This window comes from Lycorma delicatula, chromosome 12 (genome assembly GCF_047948215.1).
Source record: "Lycorma delicatula isolate Av1 chromosome 12, ASM4794821v1, whole genome shotgun sequence".
Lineage (NCBI taxonomy): Eukaryota > Metazoa > Arthropoda > Insecta > Hemiptera > Fulgoridae > Lycorma > Lycorma delicatula.
This window is the reverse complement of record NC_134466.1, coordinates 6,882,505-6,909,693: the sequence shown is the minus strand read 5'-3', so window position 1 is coordinate 6,909,693 and position 27,189 is coordinate 6,882,505. Positions and strand designations below refer to the sequence as shown.

Sequence of the window (27,189 nt, the reverse complement as noted above, 5' to 3'; positions counted from 1 at the left end):
TCTCTCTCTCTCTCTCTCTCTCTTCTCTCTCTCTCTCTCTCTCTCTCTCTCTCTCTCTCTCTCTCTCTCTCTCTCTCTCCTCTCTCTCTCTCTCTCTCTCTCTCTCTCTCTCTCTCTCTCTCTCTCTCTCTCTCTCTCTCTCTCTCCTCTCTCTCTCTCTCTCTCTCTCTCTCTCTCTCTCTCTCTCCTCTCTCTCTCTCTCTCTCTCTCTCTCTCTCTCTCTCTCTCTCTCTCTCTCTCTCTCTCTCTCTCTCTCTCTCTCTCTCTCTCTCTCTCTCTCTCTCTCTCTCTCTCTCTCTCTCTCTCTCTCTCTCTCTCTCTCTCTCTCTCTCTCTCTCTCTCTCTCTCTCTCTCTCTCTCTCCTCTCTCTTCTCTCTCTCTCTCTCCCTCTCTCTCTCTCTCTCTCTCTCTCTCTCTCTCTCTCTCTCTCTGTGTGTGTGTGTGTGTGTATGTGTGTGCGCGTGCGTGCGTGCGTGTGTGTGTGTGTGTGGGTGTGTGTGTGTGTGGGTGTGTGTGTGTGTGTGTGTGTGTGTTACCGTGATAGACCGAAATTAGAGAATGTCAATATTCTCCGCTGAATGTCAATGCATACCAAATATGTCGAAGAAAGACCGAAATATTTGCTTATTCGGACTTCACCGGTATATGTCGACGAACACGAATTCTGGTGGGGGTCAAAACCGTAACTAGAAATAAAAATAAAAAATTCACCCGCTACAGTCTCTAAGGTAAATAGATTACGAGAACCTCGTAAAAAAGGAAGTTCAAATTTAAGCCACACATAACCTATGCTCGCTTCGCTCGCTAACCGTCTAATCCGTCGTCTATTAACGTTAATTAACATTGGAGGCGATTAATAAAATTCATCGCAATTATAAAAAAATTTATCAAATTTTCAGCATTTTGTTAATCGATAGAGCCGATCAGGATATGCGGAATGTTAACGCCTTGCATGAACGATAACTATACAAATAAACGGTCAGATGGTCTGCTTTTTATTCAGTTCTTCAACAGAAATATTTTTATTCAAGTTTCACCGTCAGTGCGTGCTGAATGAATCCGGTTAATTTGATTAACCGCCTCCAATGTTGCAGAATAACATATATAAATTTTTTATTTAACGTTAATTAGACGAGGTTAACTAGCGTAAATATGTTCGGTTTAAATTTAAATTCCTTTTGTTCGCGAGTTTTTCTCGTAATCTACGAGAATTTCCCTTTGAAATTGGTATCGGATGAATTTTTTTTTCTAATTTCTAGGTACCGTTTTAACCCCCACCAGACCTTATCTGTGTTCACCGACATACACCGGTGAAGGTACAAATGAATAAGCAAATATTTCGGTCTTTCACCAACGTATTTGATATGTGTCGACAATCACAGAGAATATGACTTGCCAGACGTCGATCTTAAGACGTTAAAATATCGCATAAGCTTGTACGCGTGTACTGAACTTAATATAAAGTGAGGTTTTGTTTACAAAATTATGAAAAATTGTTCCCAAAGAAACTATTCATCCCCGCAATCCAAGAGAAATTGACCTCAAATGTTTACCGACCGACTGCTTAATACACACGAGTTCTTGTGCCAAATTTAAACGAAATCGGTTTATCCAGTCAAAATTTATTTAGCTACAAATAAGCTAACACACGTACGTACCTACATTACCACTTCACTCTTTTTGGTTTTGGGGAAACGTTGAAAGATGCAAAAAACATCGTACATCAATTTTGATTGATTATCGTATTTTTTCTTCTTGCAGCGCAGCTCTAGATTTATATAGCCAGGAAAGTGAAAATAACGGACGCGACAAAAAGCAAAGAGTGTTTTTAATTTTGATCGCGTTGCCAGAATGTATAAAAACAGGTTAATAAATCGAATATTTGATTTGTTTTGTAAAAGGAAAACGGCGTAAAATAAATTAACAAAGATTTCAAAAAGATATAAAATTGGAAACCGAATCTAAAAATGAAACGGTTGGAAGAACACCGACAACAAGATGCGAAGAGTATGTGGTGCTGGGAAAAGAGAAAAATGAGAAGCCAAGGTAGTCGGAACGGTGGTCCTAAAGTGCCCAAAATCGAAAAATAACAAGTATTATTTTTTATTTTTAAAATTTATTTATTTTAAATTAGTATTATTGCTATGAGCGACTCAAAAGCAGAAACACAAAGACGAGAAGCTTCCGTCTTTTATAAAGATACGTAAAGGAGTATAACGTGCATGAGTTAAGGCAATTAGAGAATTTCTTTTCACGAATACTAAGGAATAAACATACTAAAATATAAAAATAAGCTCGGTGTACATGCGTTCATCTGTCCCTGAATTTTCGTCATTCCCACACGATCGAAAGTTTTTTCGATTTCTTTTTATTTATTACATCGATTATATATCTTTACTATTACTTCCTTGTTCGAAGTAAAGAAAGTATTGTGAACGCGAAAATTTCGGTTTTCAGATTTCAACGGAAATATCCATTTTGATCACCCCTGAATCCAGTTTAACCAGTTTCGGTGTGACGTACGTACGTTTATGTATCTCGCATAACTCAAAAACGATTAACCGTAGGATGTTGAAATTTTGGATTTAGGACTGTTGTAATGCTTAGTTGTGGACCTCCCCTTTTCATTGCGATCGACCGAACCAAAAGCGTCCAAAAAAGCCCAAAATAAAAAAAAAATGTATTTTGGACTTTTTCTTAACTACAGTAAGAAGCCCTCATCGAGATCTTTTCTACGATATATCATATATATCATAAGCGTTACTTATTTTCATCGGTTCCACAGTTATAGCCAAACAAGATTTTAATTAATAAAATATTTGCATCTTACAAGGCGAAGGCACATCGGACGAATCTCTTTTTTTAATTTAAATATTTTAATTTATTAATAATTATTAATTAACCTCTGATAGTAAAAAAAAAGTACGATAAATGATAATTCGATAATAACAATAAAAAAAAAAAAATGAATAAAGATCACAAGTTTTTAACGAAGTAAAATTTTATGTACTTTTCATTTTAGAAAAGTGTATATTTGTAATTTATTAGGCGTGCAAGGAAATCATGTGGTGTCCGCATCAGATTTTTATAAAAAGAGGAAGAGGGTTTTTGTTTGTTCGGGATAAACAAAATACTACTAGATCAACCGCAACCAAATTTTTACCTATGTTTCTTGGCATAACTGAGAGGTTTTTTAAAATTTTTCGTCTCAATAATTTCGAAAAAAAAAATATTTAGGATTGGAGATTTGCCAGCGAGTATCTATCGCTGTGTGAGCCGGGTATGAACCGAACGATTCAGATCGGTCAAATGAATAATATTAAAAAAATTAAATTTACGTTCGATAAAATAAAAACCTTTGTTTAACAATTACGTGTTTCCTATGGGGACTGCTTGTCTGACCAGAGTGGTGAGTCATGCGAGGCCTTCGCGGGAGGCTACACCGATCGTCACCATCGATTGTTTACAAACAATCGGCCTCTGGGCCGCTGTTTTAGGAGGTGCAATGGGGTTCTGTTCTAATATCTCTGCAAGCGATCGTCCGATTTTCAAAATTCAAACGGGGTATTCGTTAGAAGACCGAAGACTAACTTTTGTATACATCTGGTACATTCTCGATCTAACAGACCACGGTTATTCGGAAACGTATATATATTTATATATAAAGGTTGTCTGTTTGTTACTTATTTGTCACCGCGACAAAAAAAATAAGTTATACATTTTTTGTCGACAAAGGTGTGTGTAACGTAGTCGGCGTAGTTACTACTATTCTGTATTTCGTAAATCAGTTTCTTCATCGAGTTTCTTATTTATCAGTATTATTCTCACAACCACGAGGATAACGAACAGTGCGGGGGCCCTGGGAGAGGAAGTCTCGGGGTACAGGGAATGGCGACCAAAGCGAGCTCTGCGGCCCTGGGGTAGGCTTCACGGCCCCCGGGAGGCCCCGAAATATCCCTGAGTTGACTCCGGGGTTTGCCTGGGCTAGAATCCAGACCCTCGGGGTCCACAAAAATAATACTTTTGGACACATGTTGGTGCGGGAGCCGATCGAATTTTAAAAATATCGATTTTTTGAATTTGTACTTTTTACGTATCTTTCTTTTTTCATTACATAACAATAAATAACCGACCCCAGCAAAGTATAACAACTTTGTTATATTAAATAACGGTTTCAAAACTAGGCTTTTTTTTTAATTTTTTGAAATCTGTGTCGAATTATTATACGTTACTTTCTTTTCAGTTCCGTGAATTATTTTTTTTTTTTTTAATTTTTAGTACGATTTTTTGAAATCAGATTTTATTTGTTTAGTAAAGACAATCGTCACACTTAACGATTTAAATCAAAGAATTGTAACCGTTATAATTTTACCTTACTATTCATAATGCGGAAACACGTAATGGATTATAGAGGTTCAATTTACCTCTTAATTCATAATGTAGACAAAGTAATGCACAACACGATATGCAAACATAAAATGCGTAATGCTTTGAATAATCTTTTACCCCGGTTTCGATATAAGTCCCGACTCGGTTACTTTATAATATTTTACATTATACAACACACTTTTAAATTAAAATTTCCACTGCGACCAAACTAAAGTGTTTCAAGGAGTTTTTTGTTTACCCAACTATTAACGAGAGATTATTACTCTTCGCAGTATTCGACAGAAAATGCACTACACATAACTCGATTTAATAAGTATCGCGTTCAAATTTGAAATAAAATCACAATCGTAGTCGTAAATCGAATAAAAACAAATAATTTGGATTTTCAATCGACTTCTTTCTTTTTTTAAATATTTGTTCTAGACTTGCTCTTTTATTTTATTTATTTTTTTATTTTACAAAGTTTCTCGGGTAATTATATAGTAAATTTATTACCCGTCGCCTAAGTAAAAGATTTTTAAACGAAAAATTAAACAAAATTTGAAAATAGATATTCTTTTCCTTTCCCGGCATCATAGCTGTAGAGCTCCGCTGCAAGAAGGAAAGTAGGTAATCGGTACAAAACCGAATTACGGATTTTTCTGTCTTTTACGACCCAGGGACCCCAAAAAACAAAAATAAACGGGTCGTATTGTTCGTAGCGTGTCGGTGTGTTTGAAGCTTTTGACCTAGTCCTGGGTTCGAATCCTGGTCAGGTATGGCGTTTTTCACACACGCTACAAAACACGCATTTCATCCTCTGTGGAAAAAATTGCTTGACTGCGGACCCGGAGGTTAAAAAAAACAAAAAACAAAAAAAAAACTTTTGACCGGATAAAACGATTACAATAAAAATTTAGATACTGACGCGTACGTGACAATTTATCGGTAAAAGTTTGGGATGTATCTGCAGACGGTGAAGTAGATCGTTTCATTCGGGTCAATTTTTTCAAACATTTGGAAACAACCAAATACTTTATATTATGTTCGGTACATGCGTACGCACTTATCTTACTAATTTTTAAAAAGGATTTGCCCCAAAGATAGGAAAAACTATCTTTTTATTTATCGCACATTTTTTAACCGATTTTTTTGTGTCTTCCTGGACATAATAGTGCAAGTAACCCGAGAAAATAGTTTGGGAGTGGGAAAACCGATCTAAGTTTAAAAATACCGATTTCTTGAATTTTTAAAAGCTTTTTTTAGTTTATTTTTACGTATCGTTATTTTTTCGCTATGTAAGAATAAATAACCGAAGCCAGTAAAGTATTGCAACTTTGTCGTCAGATTTGTTTTTATAAGAACACGTTTTTTTTCTACGTATTTTAAATAAATATAAGATTAAAGAATACCAAATAAAATAATACTAAAAGCAACTTTTAAAAAATGTGCCGTAAAGTAAAAAATTATAAATCATTAAAAATTCAACCGGTTCCAGTCAGCATCAAATCAGATAAGTAGACATTTCACAATTTTTTTTTAATCGGTTCGACTTTAACGTATTAAAAACTAAAAAAATTGAAACAATATTATCATTGAAGAGATTATTTTTCAAGTTGTTTATACAGAGTGTTTCAAGAAGAAACGGAGAAACAATCAGGACATCTTCTACTGGTAAAAATAATGAAAACTTTTATATAAACATAGATCTGGAAACGCTTTGTTTTCGAAGCGAATCCAAAAAGTGTAATTTTTGGCTACTATTGCACGTTTGACCTTCCCCCCCCCCCGGCATCCTAGTATTTTCGTCGTCGAGATTTTTGCTATTAATGCGGTCTTAAATATAATTAGCCAACATTTCGAACTGTACTTGTTTGGTCATTCTTTGAGTGCCTTACAGGCAATTAGTGACGTGTACTGCAGACACCCTCTTGTCTGTGAAATTCCGCGTGTGATTTCGCAAATGAACCGCCGTAATACAAGTATGACCTTCTGCTGGATCCTTAGAAATATTGGGATTTCAGCGATGAGCGCGCTGATAGTGCGGCAAAGGGGGCTTGTTTCCAGCCCCCTTTCATCGATCGCGTCACTTTTCGAACGATTTTGTCGTTCTTAAACTTCACCCGACTAAGTAAACTGCGTCACCGTGGAGCTCCTCGTACAGAAATAACCGTCGAGAGGAGGTTATCTGGAACACCAGGCTCGCTCGTGGAAATCTGATGATTCAACCGGTTGCAGCCGTTTGAGTAGTGCGACTGCCAACTAACAGTGCACCGCATCCTTGTGGATTGTATCTGTTACGTGGCATCGGAAAATTATTCTAGAAGAAAATGAAATGTTTTTAACTCGAGTTTTACGATTTCTTAGGGCCGTTCTTTTATATTCGAATATATAAATTAGCGTAGAGAGATTCAACCGCTTATGCCATTTGCCCTAGAGAAAATGGTAATTTTATTTTTTTAAGATGTACTCGTATATAACGTAATATATCTTTGCGTCTTTATTTCGTTTTTAGCAGGTGTTACATGCCTTTTTCTTTGAAGATGTAATCTTCCGTTTCTGGGTTTTTAAGTTTTTAATTCGTTTTTAATCTTCCATTTTTTAACGGTTATTTTTTACGACAAATACATCTTGTCCGGGCGATAATAATACGAAACCGTTTTTCACCCAGAAAAACAAAAAAAAGGAATTTTTGGGACTCGAATTAAATATTTTTGTTTACATTTTATCGGTGTATTTACATTAATTTTCTCAAAATTAAACTCTCTACGAGTTTTATTAGAAGATCTTCCGCATTATTAGTCATTTAACAAAGCTATTGTAGTACAAGTACTAAAAAAAAAACTTGTTTATTGATACCGAATTTTGTGTTTCACGTCAGATATCTTAAAAACTACTGGAGTTACAGTTCTGGGACCTATTGTTTCCTATTTCCCAGCTTAAATTACATAAGAAATCACCGACTTTACTTCTAAATTTGGGTCCCAAAAATTACAGTAGATTTTTTTTATTATAAAAGCTGAAATCCGAGTGAAATCTTTCCAGCGTTTCCAAATCTATGTTTATATGATTCATTTTTCATTAATTTCACCAGCAGAACAAGTCCTGAAAGTTTCTCAGTTTCTTCGCCAGACATTATGTATATCGTTAAATTAATCTTGAATCCTTTAAACATTTAATTTCCAACAGTTCGATTAAATTTCGTTTTACTTATTTGTTAAATCGATAATAAATTTGATTTGCTTATATTTTTATTATTCTGTTACTTTTAATACTCTTACTTTCAAAATTATTTCTACAAAATAGTTATTACACAATTTATTTTACTTATACGGTATTATTTTTCGGGCATTATAATACAGGTTGTCAAACCTCTTGGACCTCACGGACCGGTAAATTCATAATTTTAAATCCCGCCGACCACTAATATGAATGTATTTAAAAAAATAAATACATTTAAAAAAAAAGGATTAGAGACCATTTTAATAATATGAAATGCATCTATGTAATATAACAAAATTATAAACGCTTATTTAATCGTAAAAAAATACCGGGCGATTCAAGAAAGACTTCGCAGATTTAAAAGCATTTAAAAATTTATCGATATAACTTACAGATTCGGTCGAGTCATTTCACAGCAAAACACCTAGTTTTGACTCCCGTATCTCATTAGTACCGAATTCGGCCACCAGCGCTGTCAACACTGTCAACAGTTTTATTAAAAATGAATATACTTACCGGTGCGGAACGTGCTCGCTGTGCGTTTTAGATTCACGATTTGCAGTCGGCAACTGCAGTTCGACGTAATTTCCATAGAGTACGGTAGAGAGCCTCCTAGTAGGCGTACCGTTTACTCTCGACACCAAACCTTTGTCGAGACAGGTTGTTCTGATAAACGTACAAATTCACCAGAACGCCCACGCGTCCCTGAAGCTGCTGCGGAACAACTCAGAGGAAGCTTTGCGACTTGCCGGCTACAGTCTTGAATGAAATCGACTTCAGGCGGGATGTATGTCGCATTACAAACGGAAGTCACATCGAACCGATGTGAATGTCGGGTGTTTTTATGAAATTTTATGAAACCAGACCTCAAACGAATCTGTAAGCTATCTCGATAAATTTTTACGTTTTTAAAGTTGTCAAATCCTTTTTGAATCACCCGGTATTTCAAGGTGGTTTAATCGTAACAAAATTATTAAACTTAATTTAATTATTCCAAAATAATTGAAGTTCATTTAAGTATTAAATATTTTTAGCGAGATATTTGTTCCCTGCTTGTTCGAAAGGCGTTTATGGATTTTTGGCTCCAATAACGATAATGCAAGTGGAAGAGCCGTATTAATTTCAAACCGTGACCAGTGGCCGATTAAAATGTGATTTCGCACATAAATATTGTGCTCCTTTTTATGGAGAGCCAAAAATGAGTTTTTTTTATAACGATGACTGGAATTTAGCTTTGTAACCGACGTAAGATGATAGACGGATGAGTCTTTCTTTTTCATTTATTCTTAAATTGCAATCTTGAATGTTTGATTCAAAATGATTTATTTCTATTATTCACATTTTGCCACGATCGGGAACTTGATTCCACGCGTTACTACTGTAAGTGCTGTAAAACAATCGTTATCACCTGTCGGTTGAGATCCATCTCTCTCATACATTCAACAAAATTTGAAAACATTTCCGGAATTTCATCAGCCAACCGCGTTTATTTTCTTTTGAAAACATACATTTTTCCTCGTAGGGTGTACACGTCCTTAAGTTTTCCTTGCAAGGATGCGCTTAGTTCATTTAACGGCCAAAAAAATATCTTTGTCGTTTTTAAACGAAAAAATATTAAAAATTTACAAAAATTGTCATTCAGAATGGAAGAGTTCGTTAAAATATATTTTTACTTTCGTTATTAATAAAACGTAAAAAAATGCAAATAATGTTCAGATTTTTTTGCGAACCGCCGGTTGGTGACCGCTGCATTGTAAACCCTGTACAATTTACAAAAACTATCGGCGTATTGCAATTTGTATAGCGACAGTTTGGCCGGTAAAGGACCCGAAACTTTGACCGATCTAAGGATGCGGTTTTCAAAAAAGTCAACCTCCCTCTTAAAAATATTAGTTACGACGGGATACTTCGTACGGGTAAAAAAGTATTTTTCCCGGTTCTTAGCGTTACCCGATAAACATTACTAAAAGATGACCGTACTTCGTTCCTTCTTTTTTTTAAAATTACTTTTATTTTTATTTTTAGCCAAATAACCGGAAGCAGATGCAACCAGTAGCGTCGTACATACAGTAACAGGAGCCGGGTCGGTTAAGCCGCCACGCCGTACATCATTGCACCCCCTTAAAAACATCAAAATTAATAAAATCCCGAAAAAGGTTTTTAAATATTTATACGAAGAGTATTTGCAAGCTCCATTGCGACGAATATCTCGTTTAATATAGTCGGAAATCGAGGAAAATTTACGACCGTTATTCAAATATCTTTTACCTTTCTTCACCCCTATCAAGCGGTCGAATTTCGAAAAGTCTAGAAATCGGTTTTTAGATATTCGCATAAAGATTAGACGCACAAAAAATCAGGTTGATGAAGATATCAACCGAGAAGAAAAGTTAAAACTGAAAGTTTTTCTTGGTATTTGATCGAGCGCATGGGCGGAACGATTTCTGATAGCATTCCCGTCGTCGTATTTGTCTGAAGGTGGATACTGCTGTAGCAACGTCGCTAATCAAAAAGAGAAATCGGCTGCATGTTACCGAACGCGGCGACTTACGGCTATTGTCGTTAAATAACTATATAGATACAATTGTAATTTTTTGAAAGCAATTTATTAAAAATACTTCCAAATATGCGTTTTAATTGCTCTCGTTTAAAACGTAAGTCTCGACTCAAAAATAGGATACGACACGCAATTGCAATTATTATTTTCAACAGATGATAAGTTTTATAAATTTTGGGGTGCGATAGAAAATTTTTGATGCGGGCGGCGGGCGAAAATGTTTCACGATCGGCGATTTACACAGAAAGTAGATTTAAATCGATAAGAAATAAATTCATAAAACGCTCGTTTAACTTACCTTATTTGAACGCAGCGTAACTTTACCGCCACACCTTGCACAGCATCTTATGTTACAATAGTTGCACATGTGGCCAACACCATCGGCGAACTTTGTTTTTAGACATATATGACACGTAGCGTCCAATTCAATACCGGCTTTTTTCTGCTGTTCTGATCTTTGTCGTATCGTTTCTTCTAAAATTTCAACTTCATCTTGTTTCCGCCTAAAAAGAAAGAAGTATTAAATTAATGGAAAATATTTATAATTTTATATAATAGAACGGTTCTCAAATAGTAAACGTAAAACTAAACGGTGAAAATTTCAAAAGAAAAAAAAATTAAATTCAATTAAAAATAAATAAATAAATCGAGCCGAAGGTGCGATATACCGGATGGGCCGGTACAAAACCGACCTCAGCCGGTTTTATATGGCCCGTCCGCATATGGCGCATGCGCATTACTTGAAGGTCATCGAATCGCTCATAAGCCTTTGGCCTTCCCCTCCGGTTCGGTGAGTCTGTAGTGTATGTGCGTCACGTTCATTAAATTGGGTTACGTATTTTCATCGTGGAGAAATATGTTCGCGTTTCAATAAATTTGGTTCGTGAAAGGTTTTAAGGGACGTAGTGTTTTTTAGTTTCTTCCATTTAACATAGTAAACGTCAAAAAACTTTCTTGGAAAGCGATTTTGTAGTTGAGGGAACAGAAAAGAAAAAACCTACCGAGTTTTGGAATTTTTACACCTCTTTTTGGTTTATGTAAACATATAATTATAATTTTGAGATAAAACTTCATTTTAAATTACCCCCGTTTCAAAAAAAGAAATCTTTACACCGTATAAGAATAAGTAACCGTATAAGAAGTAAGGAAAGTATAAAAAATACTTTGTTCTCGGCTTTTTCTTAATTCTGTTCAAAATTTAATAAGATGAAAATCTTCATAACATGAATTTTCTTCATCCGCTTTAGAGGAATTTGTGATGGGTCAGGACGGAGATATTAATCAAAATATAAGCCAAAAAAACGTACGTACGTACATAAATCTGCAAATTTCTGTAACCGTTTTGTGTTTTTTTGTACTAAGGGAGTGTTCAAACGTCGAAATTTGCAAAACTCCCGATACCAAACTTCTGGCCAACCGCTGTGCTTTCCCTGTTTATCTGAACTGCTGCAACAGCAAATGAGGTGTAGCCGGGAACGTAAAAATGATATTACTTTCCAGTCTAGATAGCGCTATAACAGACGGGAAAGTTCTACAATTGTTTTGTCAGGTTTTTCTTATTTAAATATTGTAGATCAAATAATAATGTACAAATTCATTTTTTTTTTTACTAATTATTCTACGAGTTAATATTTACTCGTAGATGTTATCGTTTCATTCATTTAGTTTATAACGAGATGAAAGAGATATTTTTTCCGGGCATTTGACCAAACATAATAAATGAGGTACCACATTACTTATTTGTGTGATAATTGTTATAACCGACACGAAACAAAACTCACTCTCAAATCGACAAAGGCATCCTTAAGAATAACAAGCATCTCATACCGTGCTTATTACGGAAACTAAGGAATAAAGTTATATTTCGTTTTCTCCTTCACCGAATCGAATACGATTCACATTCACATACAAGCGCGTTTAATAAAAATCGTTATTCGGTAGCCTCGTAGGAGGTCTTTTTAAAAACACCAGTGCGTATAATTAAGTCTCTGCGCTAGGCACTCCTTAAATTTTGAAGAAGTGCTCTATTCATATCCAACCTATGCGCCCAAACGGGCGCCGCGTAAGAAGTCGTGCTTTCAAAGACACCTGGGTACATCGTGTTCATTTGACAACCCGTAGTCTTTCTGAGCAATTGTCCTAATTTTGTGCATCACTGAGACGGCGTCCGCCGCTACTTGCTTAATGCCGTTGCTACAAAGCAATCTTATCAAACAAAACACCTTCAAGCAGTATGTTGAGAGCGTCTCCTCTGAGGAGGGACTACCATTTTTTGTGAAGGATGACCCCTATAAGCCTGCTACCGGTTTTATATAAAATCTTTGAGAAGCTGTTCTTGTTCGGATTGTAGTCGGCGTTGGAAAGTGAAGGAGTGATACCCGATCATCGATTCGGCTTTAGGGGCGGTCACTCGACTGCGGAACAAGCCCGCAGAATCGCCGGTGTTATCGTCAGGTGTCTGGAAGATAATCGCTTCCAGAGTGAAATCGACACGAGTTCGGCGGCCTTGTTGGACATAGAGCAGGTATTTGACAAGGTTTGGATACCGCGTCTTCTTTTCGGATTGAAATCTGCGCCTACCACAACCGTACTTTATAATTCTACGCAACTACTTAGACGGTCGCTTCACGCGCGTTAATTACAATCAAGAGATGTCAGTGTTTCTCGATAACGACTCGGGGGTTCCGCAAGTTCAGTTCAGGGGTCGGTTCTGTTCCTGATCTACACTTCTGACCTATTCCAGCCGATATCACGGTTGCGTCGTACGCGGATGACACGGCGATCTTGGCGGTTGACGGTAGTCCGACTACCGCCTAGGAGAAATTGCAATCTGCAACGGATACCGTCAGCGTTTGCTTGCATAGATGAAGGATAAAGGGTTAATCCGGCCAAGTCCAGCCGCGTGACCTTCACGATGAGGAGGAAAGATCGCCCTGCGGTTCGGTTATACGGTGACGAGATACCTCAAGTCAGAACGGTACGGTGCTTGGGCTTTTACCTTGATCGCCGTTTGACGCGGGAGGATCGTGTTAGATATTCCGGAAGAAGAATGTCTTCCAGTACGCGTAGTATGATGTACCGATGTACCGGATGAAGAAGATACGCTGGATGTCGGGTAAGAGATCACAACTTTTTTTGTCCGACAAGATTCTGCTCTGCAAGGCACGCTTTAAACCGATATGGACGTACGGAATTGAACTCTGGGGAACGGCCAGTAACAGCGATGTGGAGGTCGTTCGAAGGTTTTAGAACAAACTTCTACGGAACATAACCCACGCGCCGTGGTTCGCGAGGACTGCTGAGATTCACGATTACGTAGGCATTCCATACGTTCGAGAGGAAGTTGGACATCTAGTTTCAAGGTATGTGTCCGGATACGATAAGCGTATTAATCATCTCGCTTTAAATCTGCTAGACAAGAGCGTAGACGTTAGGAGACTAAAACGGCTCCATGTGTTTGATGTTGTTGATGGCCCGTTACCGTTTCGTTTACCGTTCTATTTAAAGTTGTTACCTATTTCGTCGTTTTAATGTTAATGTCGACTGGATATTCGAACGGACACTCAAAGGAACTGTCAAACGTTATATTATTTACTTTACATTATTGTTTGTTTGTTATGTTACGCTGTTGTTTTTGTATTGCTTGAGGATTTTCATCGGGTGGCCCTATTTCACGTGACGGTTGGTCATACGACTTCCTTATAGATTCATTGTAGAAGCTGATTAAAAATAGGTAAGTAAAGGAATTCGGCCAAAAAATAAATAAAAAAATATATATCGATTTATTAATAATTATTAACCTCTGAATGTAAAATTTTTTTACGATAAATAATAATCCGATAATAACGATAAAAAGTATCAGAAGTTATTAACGAAATAAAATTTTATGTACTTTTCATTTTTAAAAATGCGTTTATGTAATTTAACGGGCGTATAAGTAAGTCATGTTGTGTCCACATCAGATTTTTTCTTTCGGTTTGACATGTACTAAAATCATTTCCTAAAATTTAGCGAGGTTGTTTTTTTTTATAAACCTAACAATATATACACTACAGCTTGTGTATTGAGGATACTGGATTTTTTAATGTCGGTTAAAAATGCAGAATTTTTAATATCTTTATAAACAAGAAAATTAAAACCTATCTTATTTTTTACAAACAAGTAGCAAAATAATTTTAATAGTATACTTAACGGTTTTCATAATTCTATCGAATAAAGCAAATAATGCATTTTATTTTCAAATGTAGAAAAATAAATCGATACTTCAAAGTAAAGAATTATAATCACCCGACACTTACAGAACGGTACACCTTATGACATAACTTATAAAAAAATTATATAAAAATAGATTATCAAAACGTTTAAAAAATTATTTAAATAACTACAAGAAGTATTAATAATTTCGATTAAGAAAATCGCTTACGACACGCCGGAAGGCGGAGGCAGATTTCATCGGTGCTAAGTAAGGGATAAAAAAAATTTTCATCTTCAAGTTAAGAAAAACTTCAAATTTACTCAATACGACAGCTGTTTTACGTAAAAAAAAAGTTTCACGTGTTTACCATACGACAAGAATCGACTGGAATCTTACAATTCCAGCCGTTTCCCTTTTTGGTCATCCCTTGCCGTAAGGGTTGGTCATATCAAAATTTGTTTCAAACAAAGGTCTTAAGTAGTGCTAAGAGGACTAACGACCACTTTAAACCGATTCGATCTGCGCCTATTAAGGGAGGTATGATTTTTTTTGTCTTCGAAACCCCATTTGTTTCCACCCCCTGGTCCGACAGTCGGTCATATCGAAAAACATTACTTAGATAAGTTTTACGCCCTTATTCAAAAAGCAGTAAGAACTTTAAACGAGTTGGACGTTTTCTTAATAAAAATGTTATAGCGATACATTTTTTCGATAAAGTCTCCCCCATTTCCACCCCGACGATCCCATTTTGGCCCGTTAACGAACTCGACCGATATTTGGGGTTTTTATATTTTACGTATCAATTTTAAAGCGATCGGCGCAAAATTACGCTAGTCATCGACAGTTATATACGTTTCCACAAGAAAGTGAAATGTATATATAAACTTGTAAACTGACGGTGGTTTTAGGGTCTGGGAGATGTGAAACGCGAAGATAAGTCGAAATTTTCCGGAAGTCGAATCACGGTACCCGTTACAATACGGGTACCTTTCTTATGAAATCTACCTAAAAAAACTAGAAAATATATTAAATTCATGCAGCACCCTTTCTTAACTTTATTTAGAAGTTTTATCGACGTTATTTAATTTAACCTTTTAATAGAAATAAATAAAAAAAATGATTTAACGATTCGAAATAATTTTTCATATCGGTTATTAAAAACAAATAAATAAAAAATAATGTTTAAAAAATTTGTGCTAGATATAAAACAATTTTTTTTAATATATTTTTGTTTTAAAATGACGCATTAAGCAAATAAAGAGTTCTAAGACCATTAGATTACACTCTGTAATCATATATACGGAGTAAAGTTGGTGGGTTCTTACGTAATTTGAGCTGGGAAATAGGATAACTCTAACTCCTGAAACTATGCTAAATAACAAAAATAAATAATAATAATAAAGATAGATAGAAGATCACTTTTTTTTCGATATTAAGAGAATTAGGTTAGGTAACAAAACTGTAAACTTAATCGCAGCAACGTTAACTACCATATACTCTACCGTAAAATAAAATTTCTGGGAGGATTATCTGATTCTTTTCCCATCGAAACCGGCGTAAGACAACGAGATGGACTTTCTCCGCTGCTTTTTAACCGTGCTCTTGAAAAGATAGATAACGGAACAAAGATTTAGACAAAATTAGTGAAATAACACCGGGAACTAAAGGACTGAAGATTAACTGTTTAGTTTTCGCCGATGAGATGACATCATTACCTAAAACCTGGAAAGAAGCTGAACAACGAATTAAAGAGATTAAAAATCGCTTTTGAAAAAACGACAATTTTGACAAACGATAAAAACTGTCGGAATTTCCTTAGTACAGGGTGATTTTTTAGTCCTGTTACCCGATTGTTAATGTCTGGTAATTTTTTTTCTAAGAAAGGGAAATTTTGTTTTGCGACACGAAGTCGGTAGCGCTACTCAACCGTTATAGATACGGCAGTGCGAGTTGATTCTCCTTGAGCTGTGCAAACTTTTGTGCCGTTCCGGTCGTGTTACGAACAGAATGACTTTTACCGTAAGCCAACGAGTTTTCATTCTTGAACAGTATTTTGCTACGAAATCGTACGCGAGTGTAAAAGAATCGTTTCAAATTTAATTTGTTGGTATTCCTCCGTCAGAAAAAATTTCAATTTCTAGGCTAGCAAACCGATTTCGAGAGACAGATAGTGTTTGCGACAGAAATGACGTTTTAGAGAATGTTAAAACAAGATCGCTCGATTCTACACGGAAAAGTTTACGAAAATTTTCCACGCAAGTCGATTTGTCATATTCGAGTGTTCAGAAAGCTGAAAAAAAATTGAAACCGTATCCGTATCGCGTACGATTAGTTCAAGAGCTTCAGCCTCCAGATTTAAACAAGCGATTGCAATATCGCCGTCGGTTTAGGTCTCTCGTAAACGATAACGGAATCGAATTTTTAAACACGGTGTTCTTTAGCTATGAAGCTTGGATCCACTAGCGTACAAGCTTGGATTACACTAGCGTACGATTTCGTAGCAAAGACGTTCTGTTCGTAACACTTCCGGAAACGGCACATAAGTTTACACAGCTCAAGGAGAATCAACTCACACCGCCGTATCTATACCGGTTGAGTAGCGCTACCGACTTTGTGTCGCAAAACAAAATTTCCCTTTCTTAGAAAAAAAATATCAGACATTAACAATCGGGTAACAGGACTAAAAAATGACTCTGTATAAATAAAATAAAAAAATAAAAAATAGAAAACGGATGATTTTTAAAAAAATCGGAAATGAATCGATCGGAATTCTTTAGATAAAAAACGTTAACGGTTGGCAAAATCTACTGGCAGAAACCCTAAGACTGTGCGACAAAGGTCTACGAGAAAATCCAAAAAAAGAAAGGAAAACTATAAATAAAAATTTTGGGGCTTAAATTTCAAAATAATCAGGGAAAATTAATTCCAAATAACAAACTTTGTATTAAAATTGAAAAACTGTCAGACACGATAAGGAAAAGACGAATTGCATTTTACTTCCGTTTATTTAGTAGATAAACTAAACAAAATTTTTATTTCTTCCAAAGTAAAAAAACTAAAGCCAAACGGTTCACAAAAGTCCAAGAAGACCTAAAAGAACCGAAGAAGTTATAAGACAAAGAGAAATTTTAAAAAGAATTTTAAAAGATGAAAATAAAAGAAACATAAGAACAACAGAACTGAACTTTCTGAAGAACGAAGGAAAGAGATATTAGAAAGAAGGAAAAGGTCCTGGGCAGATAAAAAAAAAGAAACGCCAATAAATAAATGATCTAAAGGTGAACCATTCGGGGGAAAAAAATAAAGATAAAATATTTATTTCTGAAATACGAAGCGATTTAAAGAACAACCAAATTTGAAAAATTTTCAAAAATAATCGTTTGAACCGCTAATTGTTTTACTTATATTATAAGCTACAGTATTCAAAAAAATAAAAACAAAAATCGATTAAGTTTATTAAGTTTAAGGTTCAAATAAGCTCTTTATATTTAATTTTTATTAATTCATACCGATTAATTTATATATTATAATATAAAATATATAACGTAGTATAAATAATACATATATAATGTAATTATAAAAACCGTACGGCTCGTCGTTCAATGTTGGAAAAATTACCGATTCAAATACTTCCGAAAATTTTAAAATAAAATTTCGTTAATTTAGTTTTTTAAAACTATTGTTCTATTAGATTTCAAATTAATCTTTATTATTTATATATTTTTAATTATCGTTTATCCAAATTCCATCGATCGATAAAATAATTTAAATGTAATCGGCATACGTAATTGTTTCTTACACACACCATTTTTACTTCCTTGTACGAAGTAAAGGAAGGTATTGTAAACGCGAAAAATTTCGGTTTTCAGAGTTCAACGAAATATCCATTTTGACCATTCCCGACTCCATTTTGACAAGTTACGGCGTGACGTCTGTACGTACGTATGCATCTCTCATAACTCAACAACGATTAGCCGTAGCGTGTTGAAATTTTAGATTTAGGACTATCGCAACATAAAGTTGTACCACCTCCCGTTTTGATTACAATCGACTGAACAAAAGCGTCCAAAAAAGCCCAAAATCCAAAAAAATTTGGATTTTGACATTTTCTTACCGCAATAATATTAGAGCTTTTCAACGATGTATCATAAGGGGTACTTAGTTTCATCGGTTCCAGAGTTATAGCCAAATTACATTTTAATTAATGAAATATTTGGATCTTATAAGGGGAAGGCACATCGGTTCGAATCAGATCTTTTTTTTTTCATTTAAATATATTCATTTATTAATAAACATTAATTTCCGTCGTAAAAAAATGTGCAATAAATAATAATGCAATAATTTTTTTAATTTTTATTTAAAAAAATGTGTATATGTAATTTATTTAATAGGCGTACAAGAAGTCAGGTGATGTCCAAATCAGATTTGGAGAAACATCCGATTATTCGTTTTTGTTTTCATTTTGTTGACGGTTACATCATAATTTAAAAACATTGTATTAGACATTGACAGATATAAGACATTCGTTTATAGGGACTTTTACTCTATCCTAATATTTCACGAATTAATAATCGTATAAATATTTGATGTTAATAACTAATATTTTAACAGTCCAATTGGAGGATCGTATGTCACTTTCAAATGAAATAAGTTAAACGACGTGCAGCAAAAAATGCGTATTTGTAATTTGATAGGCGTACAAGGAAGTTATGCGGTGTCCACATCGGATTAGTTTTGCGTTTAGCGTCCGGAATTACCGTAAGGTATTACTTCAGAGGATGATATCTACGAATAGAATGAAGTGTAGTCTAGTAAAGTCTCAGGCCGACCGTTCCTGAGATGTGTGATTAATTGAAAAACCCAACCGCCAAAGAACACCGGTATTCACGGTTCACAAAGTTTTATTTACAGGTATCATCACGTCGGATATTTTTAATTTTTTTAAAGAAAAATTTCAGTTACGAGATTTAATTATAAGGTAAGTTAATCAAACGATGAAATAAAGCCGTCGACAAAGATTTAACGCAACTAGTATACACAAAGTGTAACTACGGCGAGATGTTCAGTCGTATATAAACGTTTTTACCTAATACGTACATATAATTTATCCGCAACGTAAAATATAACAAACAAATATAGAAGCGGCGTACAATTCTAATTACATTACGTACTAGTAAAGTAACTAAATACTACATCTATCTGATGTATCGTGTATCTTATAATCTATTTATTTCAAAACCAAAACGGGTAAACAAACTCAAAACTGTAACAGAATTAAATGAATTATGCGGCATTGCTCTGTTTTGTAACCGTTTTCTATTAGCTAAAGAAGAATTCTCAGTAAAAATTGTCATCGCAAAACGTTTCTACGAGCATTATTATTATTATTATTATTTTCTTTTTTTTGTTTATTTTATTAATTTTCTTAAAAGTACTTTTGAAAATTGAATCCTGTAAAAAAAAATTGGAAATTTTAACATTAAATAATGAATTTCCACAAAAATCTCTTATAAATGTAATTAACGGTTAATATTAACTTCATAATAATAAGATTGAACGGTTTATAATTCGTTTGGATAATTTTTTTTTTTTGTTACGAAAGAGCGGGCATCAAAAACCCGCGAAATTTTTCGCGATCACAATACTTCCTTTACTTCTTACAAAGAAGTAAATAGAACGATCGCTAATTTTTAAAATAAATTCGGAAGATAAATTCCTGTTTTTAAAAAAGCGCGAACAGTATTCGATGTAAATAATAAATCACGAAAAATAACTGACGGGTTGCGTTTTATATATGTCTGCCCGCGTTTAAAATTTTGAGGCTCAAAAATCTTCAAACTGATTTACATATTAATTTTAGTTTCATTGAAATTTAGACGTGCACGTTAAGGTTTGATGTATACGCCGAGGCGTTACAAACTTACTATTACACACAACAGTTCAAAATATAGTTCTTCGCTATTTACACAATATTCCGCACGATTTCGAACGCTTAGGTGGTTATTTTTAACGTATCGTAATTGTTTCCTATAGTTTCAACCGCGTTAGAAATTCTAGCCGTTAATTGTCAAATTTGTTCGTATACTAACGATTTTATAGATCCCACCGACGTTATGTGAACCGGCCGACCACCAATCGATCGGTTTTGCCTGAATTAGTCGCTCGTAAATCTTATATTCTAATAATTTCATTTAACGTTTCGGTCCGTTTCGTTTTTAATAAAAGTAAAATTTCTTCGCGTCCTATGTCCAGTCGACGTAACCGACACGCATTTTCTGAGGATTAAATTAAATTCTCTAAAAATTGTATTTGTTTATCGGCATTTTAAAGAAGTTACCGAACACGTCCCGTCTAAAAAATTGCGGTTAACGATACAGCAGATTTTTTATTCATTTACAATACTTCTTTGACGATTACTAATATAAAGTTCCAGAACCTTTTTTAATTCGATTTCACGTCTCAAAAAACCACCGAATCTAAACTTTAAATATTCTCAGAATTTTAGTAAAAGATTTAATTAAAAAATTCTTTTTGTTTTGCTGACATAGCTCAAGAGTTACGCTTTAAGAAGGAAAAGTGTGGTAATCGGTCAAAAAATTTGGTACGGAATTTCTCGAAGTTTCATGACATATGAAACTTTTTGTTTTATATGTCTTGAAACATTTGAAATTTTTGAAAATTTTTGTGGGGGAGACCCCCCCACAAAAAAGCGGGGTTAATGTATGTATACTATTGTTGGCGTATTTGAAGCTTAATATCTTTTGACCGGATCGACCGAGTTTGATGAAATTTTGTATAGAGAATCGTCTATATATGGAGGAATTTGTTAGAAAGATATTAGGGTCGATATCAACACGGGGATAAATAGTTTCTTCTCAAAATTTTGCCAACATAACTACACTTTATATTAAGTTCAGTACCGGGTGTACGCTTATCTAATATTTTTTTTTAAATTGCCCTAAAATTGCCCCTTTCCCAAAATTAAAAAAACTATCTTTTTATTTATCGCGTATTTTTTTTAATCGAATTTTTTTTGTCTTCCTAGGCATAGCGGTAGTGCAAGCCAAAATATTAGGGGCGGAGAGCCGATCAAAGTTTAAAAAAATGTTAATTTTTCGAAACTTTAAAACTTTTTTTTTGTTTATTTTCACGTATCACAATTTTTCACTGTAGAAGAATAAATAATTCCTTCAACTAGTAATAAGAAATTATTTTATTTTACATCCATTTGATCTGATCAATTGTTTTGGGACAATAGTTATAGTTTCTACGAGTAGGTCCTGGGTAAAACCGATTGTTACAGTCATTCGATAAGAACATCACAGTAAACGGAGTAACTGTACAATACGAGTTACAAACTTGTGTAGCGGTACGGCGCTTTCAAACAAAATACAGTACGTTCCACTCGCACCTAAACTCCAACACTAAGCGACTGTTTTTTTTTTTTTTTTTTTTTACTTTGTATTTGCAAACCTATTTATTGAATTTTTAACTCGCTATAATTATTTTGGATACAAAAATAGGTCGTTAATGTTACATATGGTTTAGAAGGTTTATTTATTTTTTTAATTGTCTAATAATAATTCAAAAACTTTAACGTAAAGCGCGCTACAACTGAGAAAATTTTTAAATAAAAAAATCATGTACGCTGAAAAAAAACCTTTATTACAGTCAAACCGGAAACATTATAATAAAAAATTACCAACTTAGTTATACATTTTATCTTTGTTCCGGCTACTTCCGTGAAATCTCAGATCGTCAAACGTATTCTACGTTTTTATTCTTTTGTTTTATCGGGGGTAATAAATAATATCCCTGACTTCAACCAAATATATCGTTTTACCGTAAGTAGCAAAATTTTAATACTAAACAACGCCAACATATCTATTAGAGGTGAATCGTTAGAAATTGTAGTCTCGAAAAACGGGACGGGAAAAATACGAAGAATAAAAATGCGCCTAGCGGACCTGAGCGGTTACTATTTAATCTGTTAATTAACAAATTAAGCAAAAATGTTTACTTTTTTACCGATAACGGCTTTTTTTTATTCGCATATAAAAATGAAAAAAAAAAAACAAAACGATAGACGGCTAAGAAAATTTTGCATAAAAAATCTCCCTGGTACTTTAACAAAAGTAAGAGCGTTAGCGAATTTTACAATAAGCGCCGAAATCGCTCTACGGTAGAGTAACACGGAAACCGGGTGCCTTCTCGTATACAGTAAACGGATAAATTAATAACTTAATAATTATTATTAAGGGCGATGATGGAGGCTTCAGGTAGGCGGTAGAAAACGCACAGAAAATTGAGAACGTTCAGGCGGTCTAGGAAGGCGATGGCTGTTTAAAAAAAGGCAAAAATTATGTTTTCGTGATATTTAAAACTAAAATTAAATACCTACTACATTAGTACAAAAGATTAAAGGGAGACTTATATTTTAAGATCGTATTCGAACTCCTTAAACTTTGCGACCGAAAGGCTTTAAACATTAAACCTTGAATACTCCACTTTTTGATAGTATACTTCGGATTTTAAAAATCATCGAATTAAAAAAAAATCGGCGAGAAAAAATATTTTTAAAAATTGAATGTTTTCATTTAGCGTTTGATCGACCGCACGGAAGAAACGATATCTTTTCAGAAAACTCCATTAAAATCGTTTAAAAGCTGAAGATTTTAGCTTTAATTTCGTTTTTTTGTAAGTCTCTCTACAATTTTTCTGAACAAAAACATTCCACTTTAAAACGAAAAAAAGGCTATTTTTGTATTTAACGCCGCATATCTCCCGATCTAAGTTAGGGTTGCGCGACGACCTCATTACATTAAAAAATGACACTGCGTTTTTGTCTGGCCTGTATAAATCGTTTAACGATGTTAATCTCCGTGTACAAGGCGTCGACTTGAACTCGATTAAAACAAAAATGTCGTCGCTGCTTCAGGAAGAGAAATATTGGCAGCCGTGAATTTAATAACTTGTTTAATTTATCAGCGGTATCCTTCGACGACGACGAAGACGACTTGCTTATTTACCGCCAACGCTTGGAGAATCTCCACGAGGTTTCAAAAAAGGATTCCAGGACATTTTTAATACGGACCAGACCGGCTGTCGGATCCTTTTTCAAATGTCAACACGGCAAGACCATCCCGGTTAGAAGAACTTATAGAACCGACCGCAAACGAAGAAATAAAAATTAAATTCAAGAACGGCTACCGAGAATTTTGGCTGAAAATGCCGATTCGGCAACTGTACCCTGGACTATGGTCGACTGTTCAACGATTTCTGGTAGTATTCCCGTCGTCGTATTTTTCTGAAAGTGGATTTACTGCTGTAGCAACGTCGCTAATCAAAAAGAGAAATCGGCTGCATGTTACCGAACGCGGCGACTTACGGCTGTTTTTAAGTAATTCGAACCCTTATTAACATCAGATTCTTACATCGCATTGATGTAAGTGTAATTTTTTAATCGAAAGCTTTGTTTTAATTATTCATTGTTATATTGAATACGCTATCGCTATCGTTGTTATGTAACTATATAATCATAATCTTCAAACGATGCGTTTGACAACGATCGGTTTTGCAGACTATTGCCCCGTTCCGCTAAAGATTATTCTTCGCATTCGGCGCCAGTAAATTCGCCAGCCTTCAGTAAAACTTCTGTATGACGAAAGCAATTTTATACAGTCGGCGGAGAAACCTCGTTCCGCGATCATCCTAATATAAGAATAGTTATTTTTGTTTCCTTTTTTTATCTAAAACCGTATCGTTTGTAAAATTAGGTGTTTTTTGTAGCGGACTTTTACAGATTCGATCTAAGGGCTGTAAGACTGCTACTGTTTTCAGCGGTAGGAACAGTAACTTTATGCACGAAAGATTTTCAACGTGTGGATGAGCCGGACAGTTTTCTGCAAAAATTTGACGGAACCGTTGTATCTAAGCTGAAGTTATCTTGCGTGGTTTACCGAATTTTTCAGAAAAATCGTTCGCCTTAGTTTGAAATGTAGGACCGCTAATAGGAACATCGCTAGCCCTCTGGTATTTAAACTATTTTAACAGCGCTTGGTCTACATCGATATGTCGACTAGGCCGTAATTTTATACTTTTTTGTTAATTTTTTCACGGTCCTTCCGCATCACCGATAATGTGGAATGACCTACGCCGAATTCTCGGGCGATGTCCTTATTAGTTTCACCGTTCTCTAACCGCCAGATAATCTGCGCCTTTTCCTCTATCGTGAATGCTTTTCGCGAAGTCATAATTTAATCGCTATTAAATGAATTACACAGGATACGTAAAATATGAACGCTCACAAGAAAATATTATGAACAACTGAATGCGGCTGCTTCGGTTTACAATGATCAGGTACAGGAAGAAGATATGAAAAATAAGAACGTATTTATATAAAAATAGAGTATCCGTATACGGAGAATTTTGAAGAAATGAACTCTTTAAATTTACTTTAAGCGGGGAAAATAATAATAGCACTCGGATATAAAATGTAACAAAAATTTTAATAATAATAAAATTGATGTCGATATATGTAGAAAAACAACAAAAAACAAAACATTGTAATCCGCGGAATCAGAAAATAGCATCTTTTAATTCATCGATTTAGACAGCAATAGAATATTTTTAAAACACAATAATATGAAAGTAAAGGATGAAATAAACATTAAACAGCGGTTACGATGCAAACTTAATAGATAAATTATAAACCAACAAAATAAAATACACATAAAGGACAAAATAAAACTAACAAATAATAACACGCTATAGAAGATTACGCCAAAGTACAATATAATATAAATAATAATAAGTTTAATAAAATATTTAAAACTTTTAAAAACAGCGTATACGACTAAGTCATAATTACAATCCAAACCAACGTTTTGAAATATTGGAATACACTAATAACGTTCATAAAAATAGTATATTGAAGAAATGTCATATATTTATATGAATAATAATAAACGGTTCTTACGTAATAACGCCACCGCAGCTACATCTTTATTTAAAAACAAAGTAGTCGATCGGATTTCAGTGGAAAATGGGCCGCTATAGAGTTTAACATAGATAAATAAATAAATATTTATTTTATAAATATAATTTAACCAAACTTAACCTACGCTCGCTAACCTTGGCTAATTAACAACGTAATTTTTTGACTATTTATTTAATAAATTCAGTAATTATTGCAATTATTTATTAAATAAATACTCAAAAAATTACGATGGTTCTTAGTCAAGGTTAGCGAGCGAAGCGAGCGTAGGTTAAGTTTGGTTAAATTATATTTATAAAATAAATTTTTATTTATTTATTTATGTTAAACTCTATATCGGCCCATTTTCCACCGAAATCCGATCGACTACTTTGTTTTTAAATAAAGCTGTAGCTGCGGTGGCGTTAATACGTAAGTACCTAATAAACTTATAAATGAAAAAATCAAATTTGATGATATTTTATTCGAGCAAATTATACAATAATTATTAACTATTAGGTCGGCTAACCGATTCAATTTATACTGCTTAACAGTTTTAAACATCTTACTGACAATATTTTTTTTTCTTTTAACGGCAACTTAAAAAAAATAAATAAAATATGTTGGTAGGTGGATACTCTTATTTTTATAGGAAAATGTGATTCATTGTAACCGTCAAAATATTTCTGTAACTACAATGTAGATATACTACGTTACTGACGAGTCACTTCCGTCCGTCATTAAAAGCGATAAAATGTTGAATCGCAGTAGTCATAATAACCGATATGTAATTATAAACAATATACATACTGTATGTATAACAGCATTCCAAACCAACCCGTGAGCTTTTTTATGCTAAATTTCCTCAGCTGTCTATTGATGCTTTCCATTTTTACACGCGATAAAAAATAAACCCGCCATCGGCAAAAAAATAAACATTCTTCCTTAATTTGTTAATAAACAAATTAAACGGTTAATCGCTCGTATCCGCTAGGGCGCACTTTTATTCTACATTCGAAACATATTCCGATTATTCGAGGTTAAGGCCTTTTTGACGACTCGGATACTAGTTTTCTGTACAGTACGCGATAAAATAAAATCGGCTAAATCGAGTTCAGAAGTAATATCCAGTTCGTAATCGTGAACTAAATATTACTGCAATAACAGAAATACGACTGTAATTACAGCCCTTGTAATCACTTCCGTTGTCTTTACTAACATCCGTAAAATATGAATTGTTACTTCCGTTGTGTCTGTATCGCTTAAACGTTCATCTAATAATAAAAACAATAACGCTTTACTTTAAAGAATCGTCACGCGTTTTCTATAAATAGATCAGACTACAACCACAGCTTCGTACGCGAAATGAAAGTTATTTTATTTTTTCCGTCGATACTGGTACAGTAACGTTTTCAATATATCGAAATATACATATAAAGATACAGATATATCGATAATATTTTATTTAATCGATACTTTTTTATTAAAAAAAAAAAAAAACAACAATCGTTTAATATTCTTATAAATATTATAGAACGAAAGTGAAATTTATAAAAGCATAATGAGACTATTTATTACAAGGCTCTATCGTCAAATAATTATAAATCTCGAAACAAAATTTTATATTATTACGATACGATATACGACATGATAGTAACGGCTGGAAAATCTGACCGATTTAAAACTTCTATTAAGAATAAACGCGGCAAATAATATTCGAAAATAAATTTATTTTTATAATAAAATCGTCAAATCATTAAATGAAATTTAAATAAGAAAAACTTATCGATCGACAGAGTAAGGTCATGTTATAAATATTAAAGGACACGGCGTTTTAAATTCGTTAAAGGAAATATATGGAATCGCGATTAA

General features: G+C 34.1%; 1 protein-coding gene across 1 annotated transcript in view; it reads right to left on the bottom strand.

The window, feature by feature from the left end:
- Positions 1-10,436: 10,436 nt before the first annotated feature.
- Positions 10,437-27,189, bottom strand: part of LOC142333345 (regulating synaptic membrane exocytosis protein 2-like) — a 127,503-nt gene continuing 110,750 nt past the window's right edge. The window contains exon 3 of the mRNA XM_075380366.1: positions 10,437-10,650. Within this exon, the coding sequence (XP_075236481.1) occupies positions 10,437-10,650 (214 nt within the window). The remainder of the gene's footprint in view (positions 10,651-27,189) is intronic.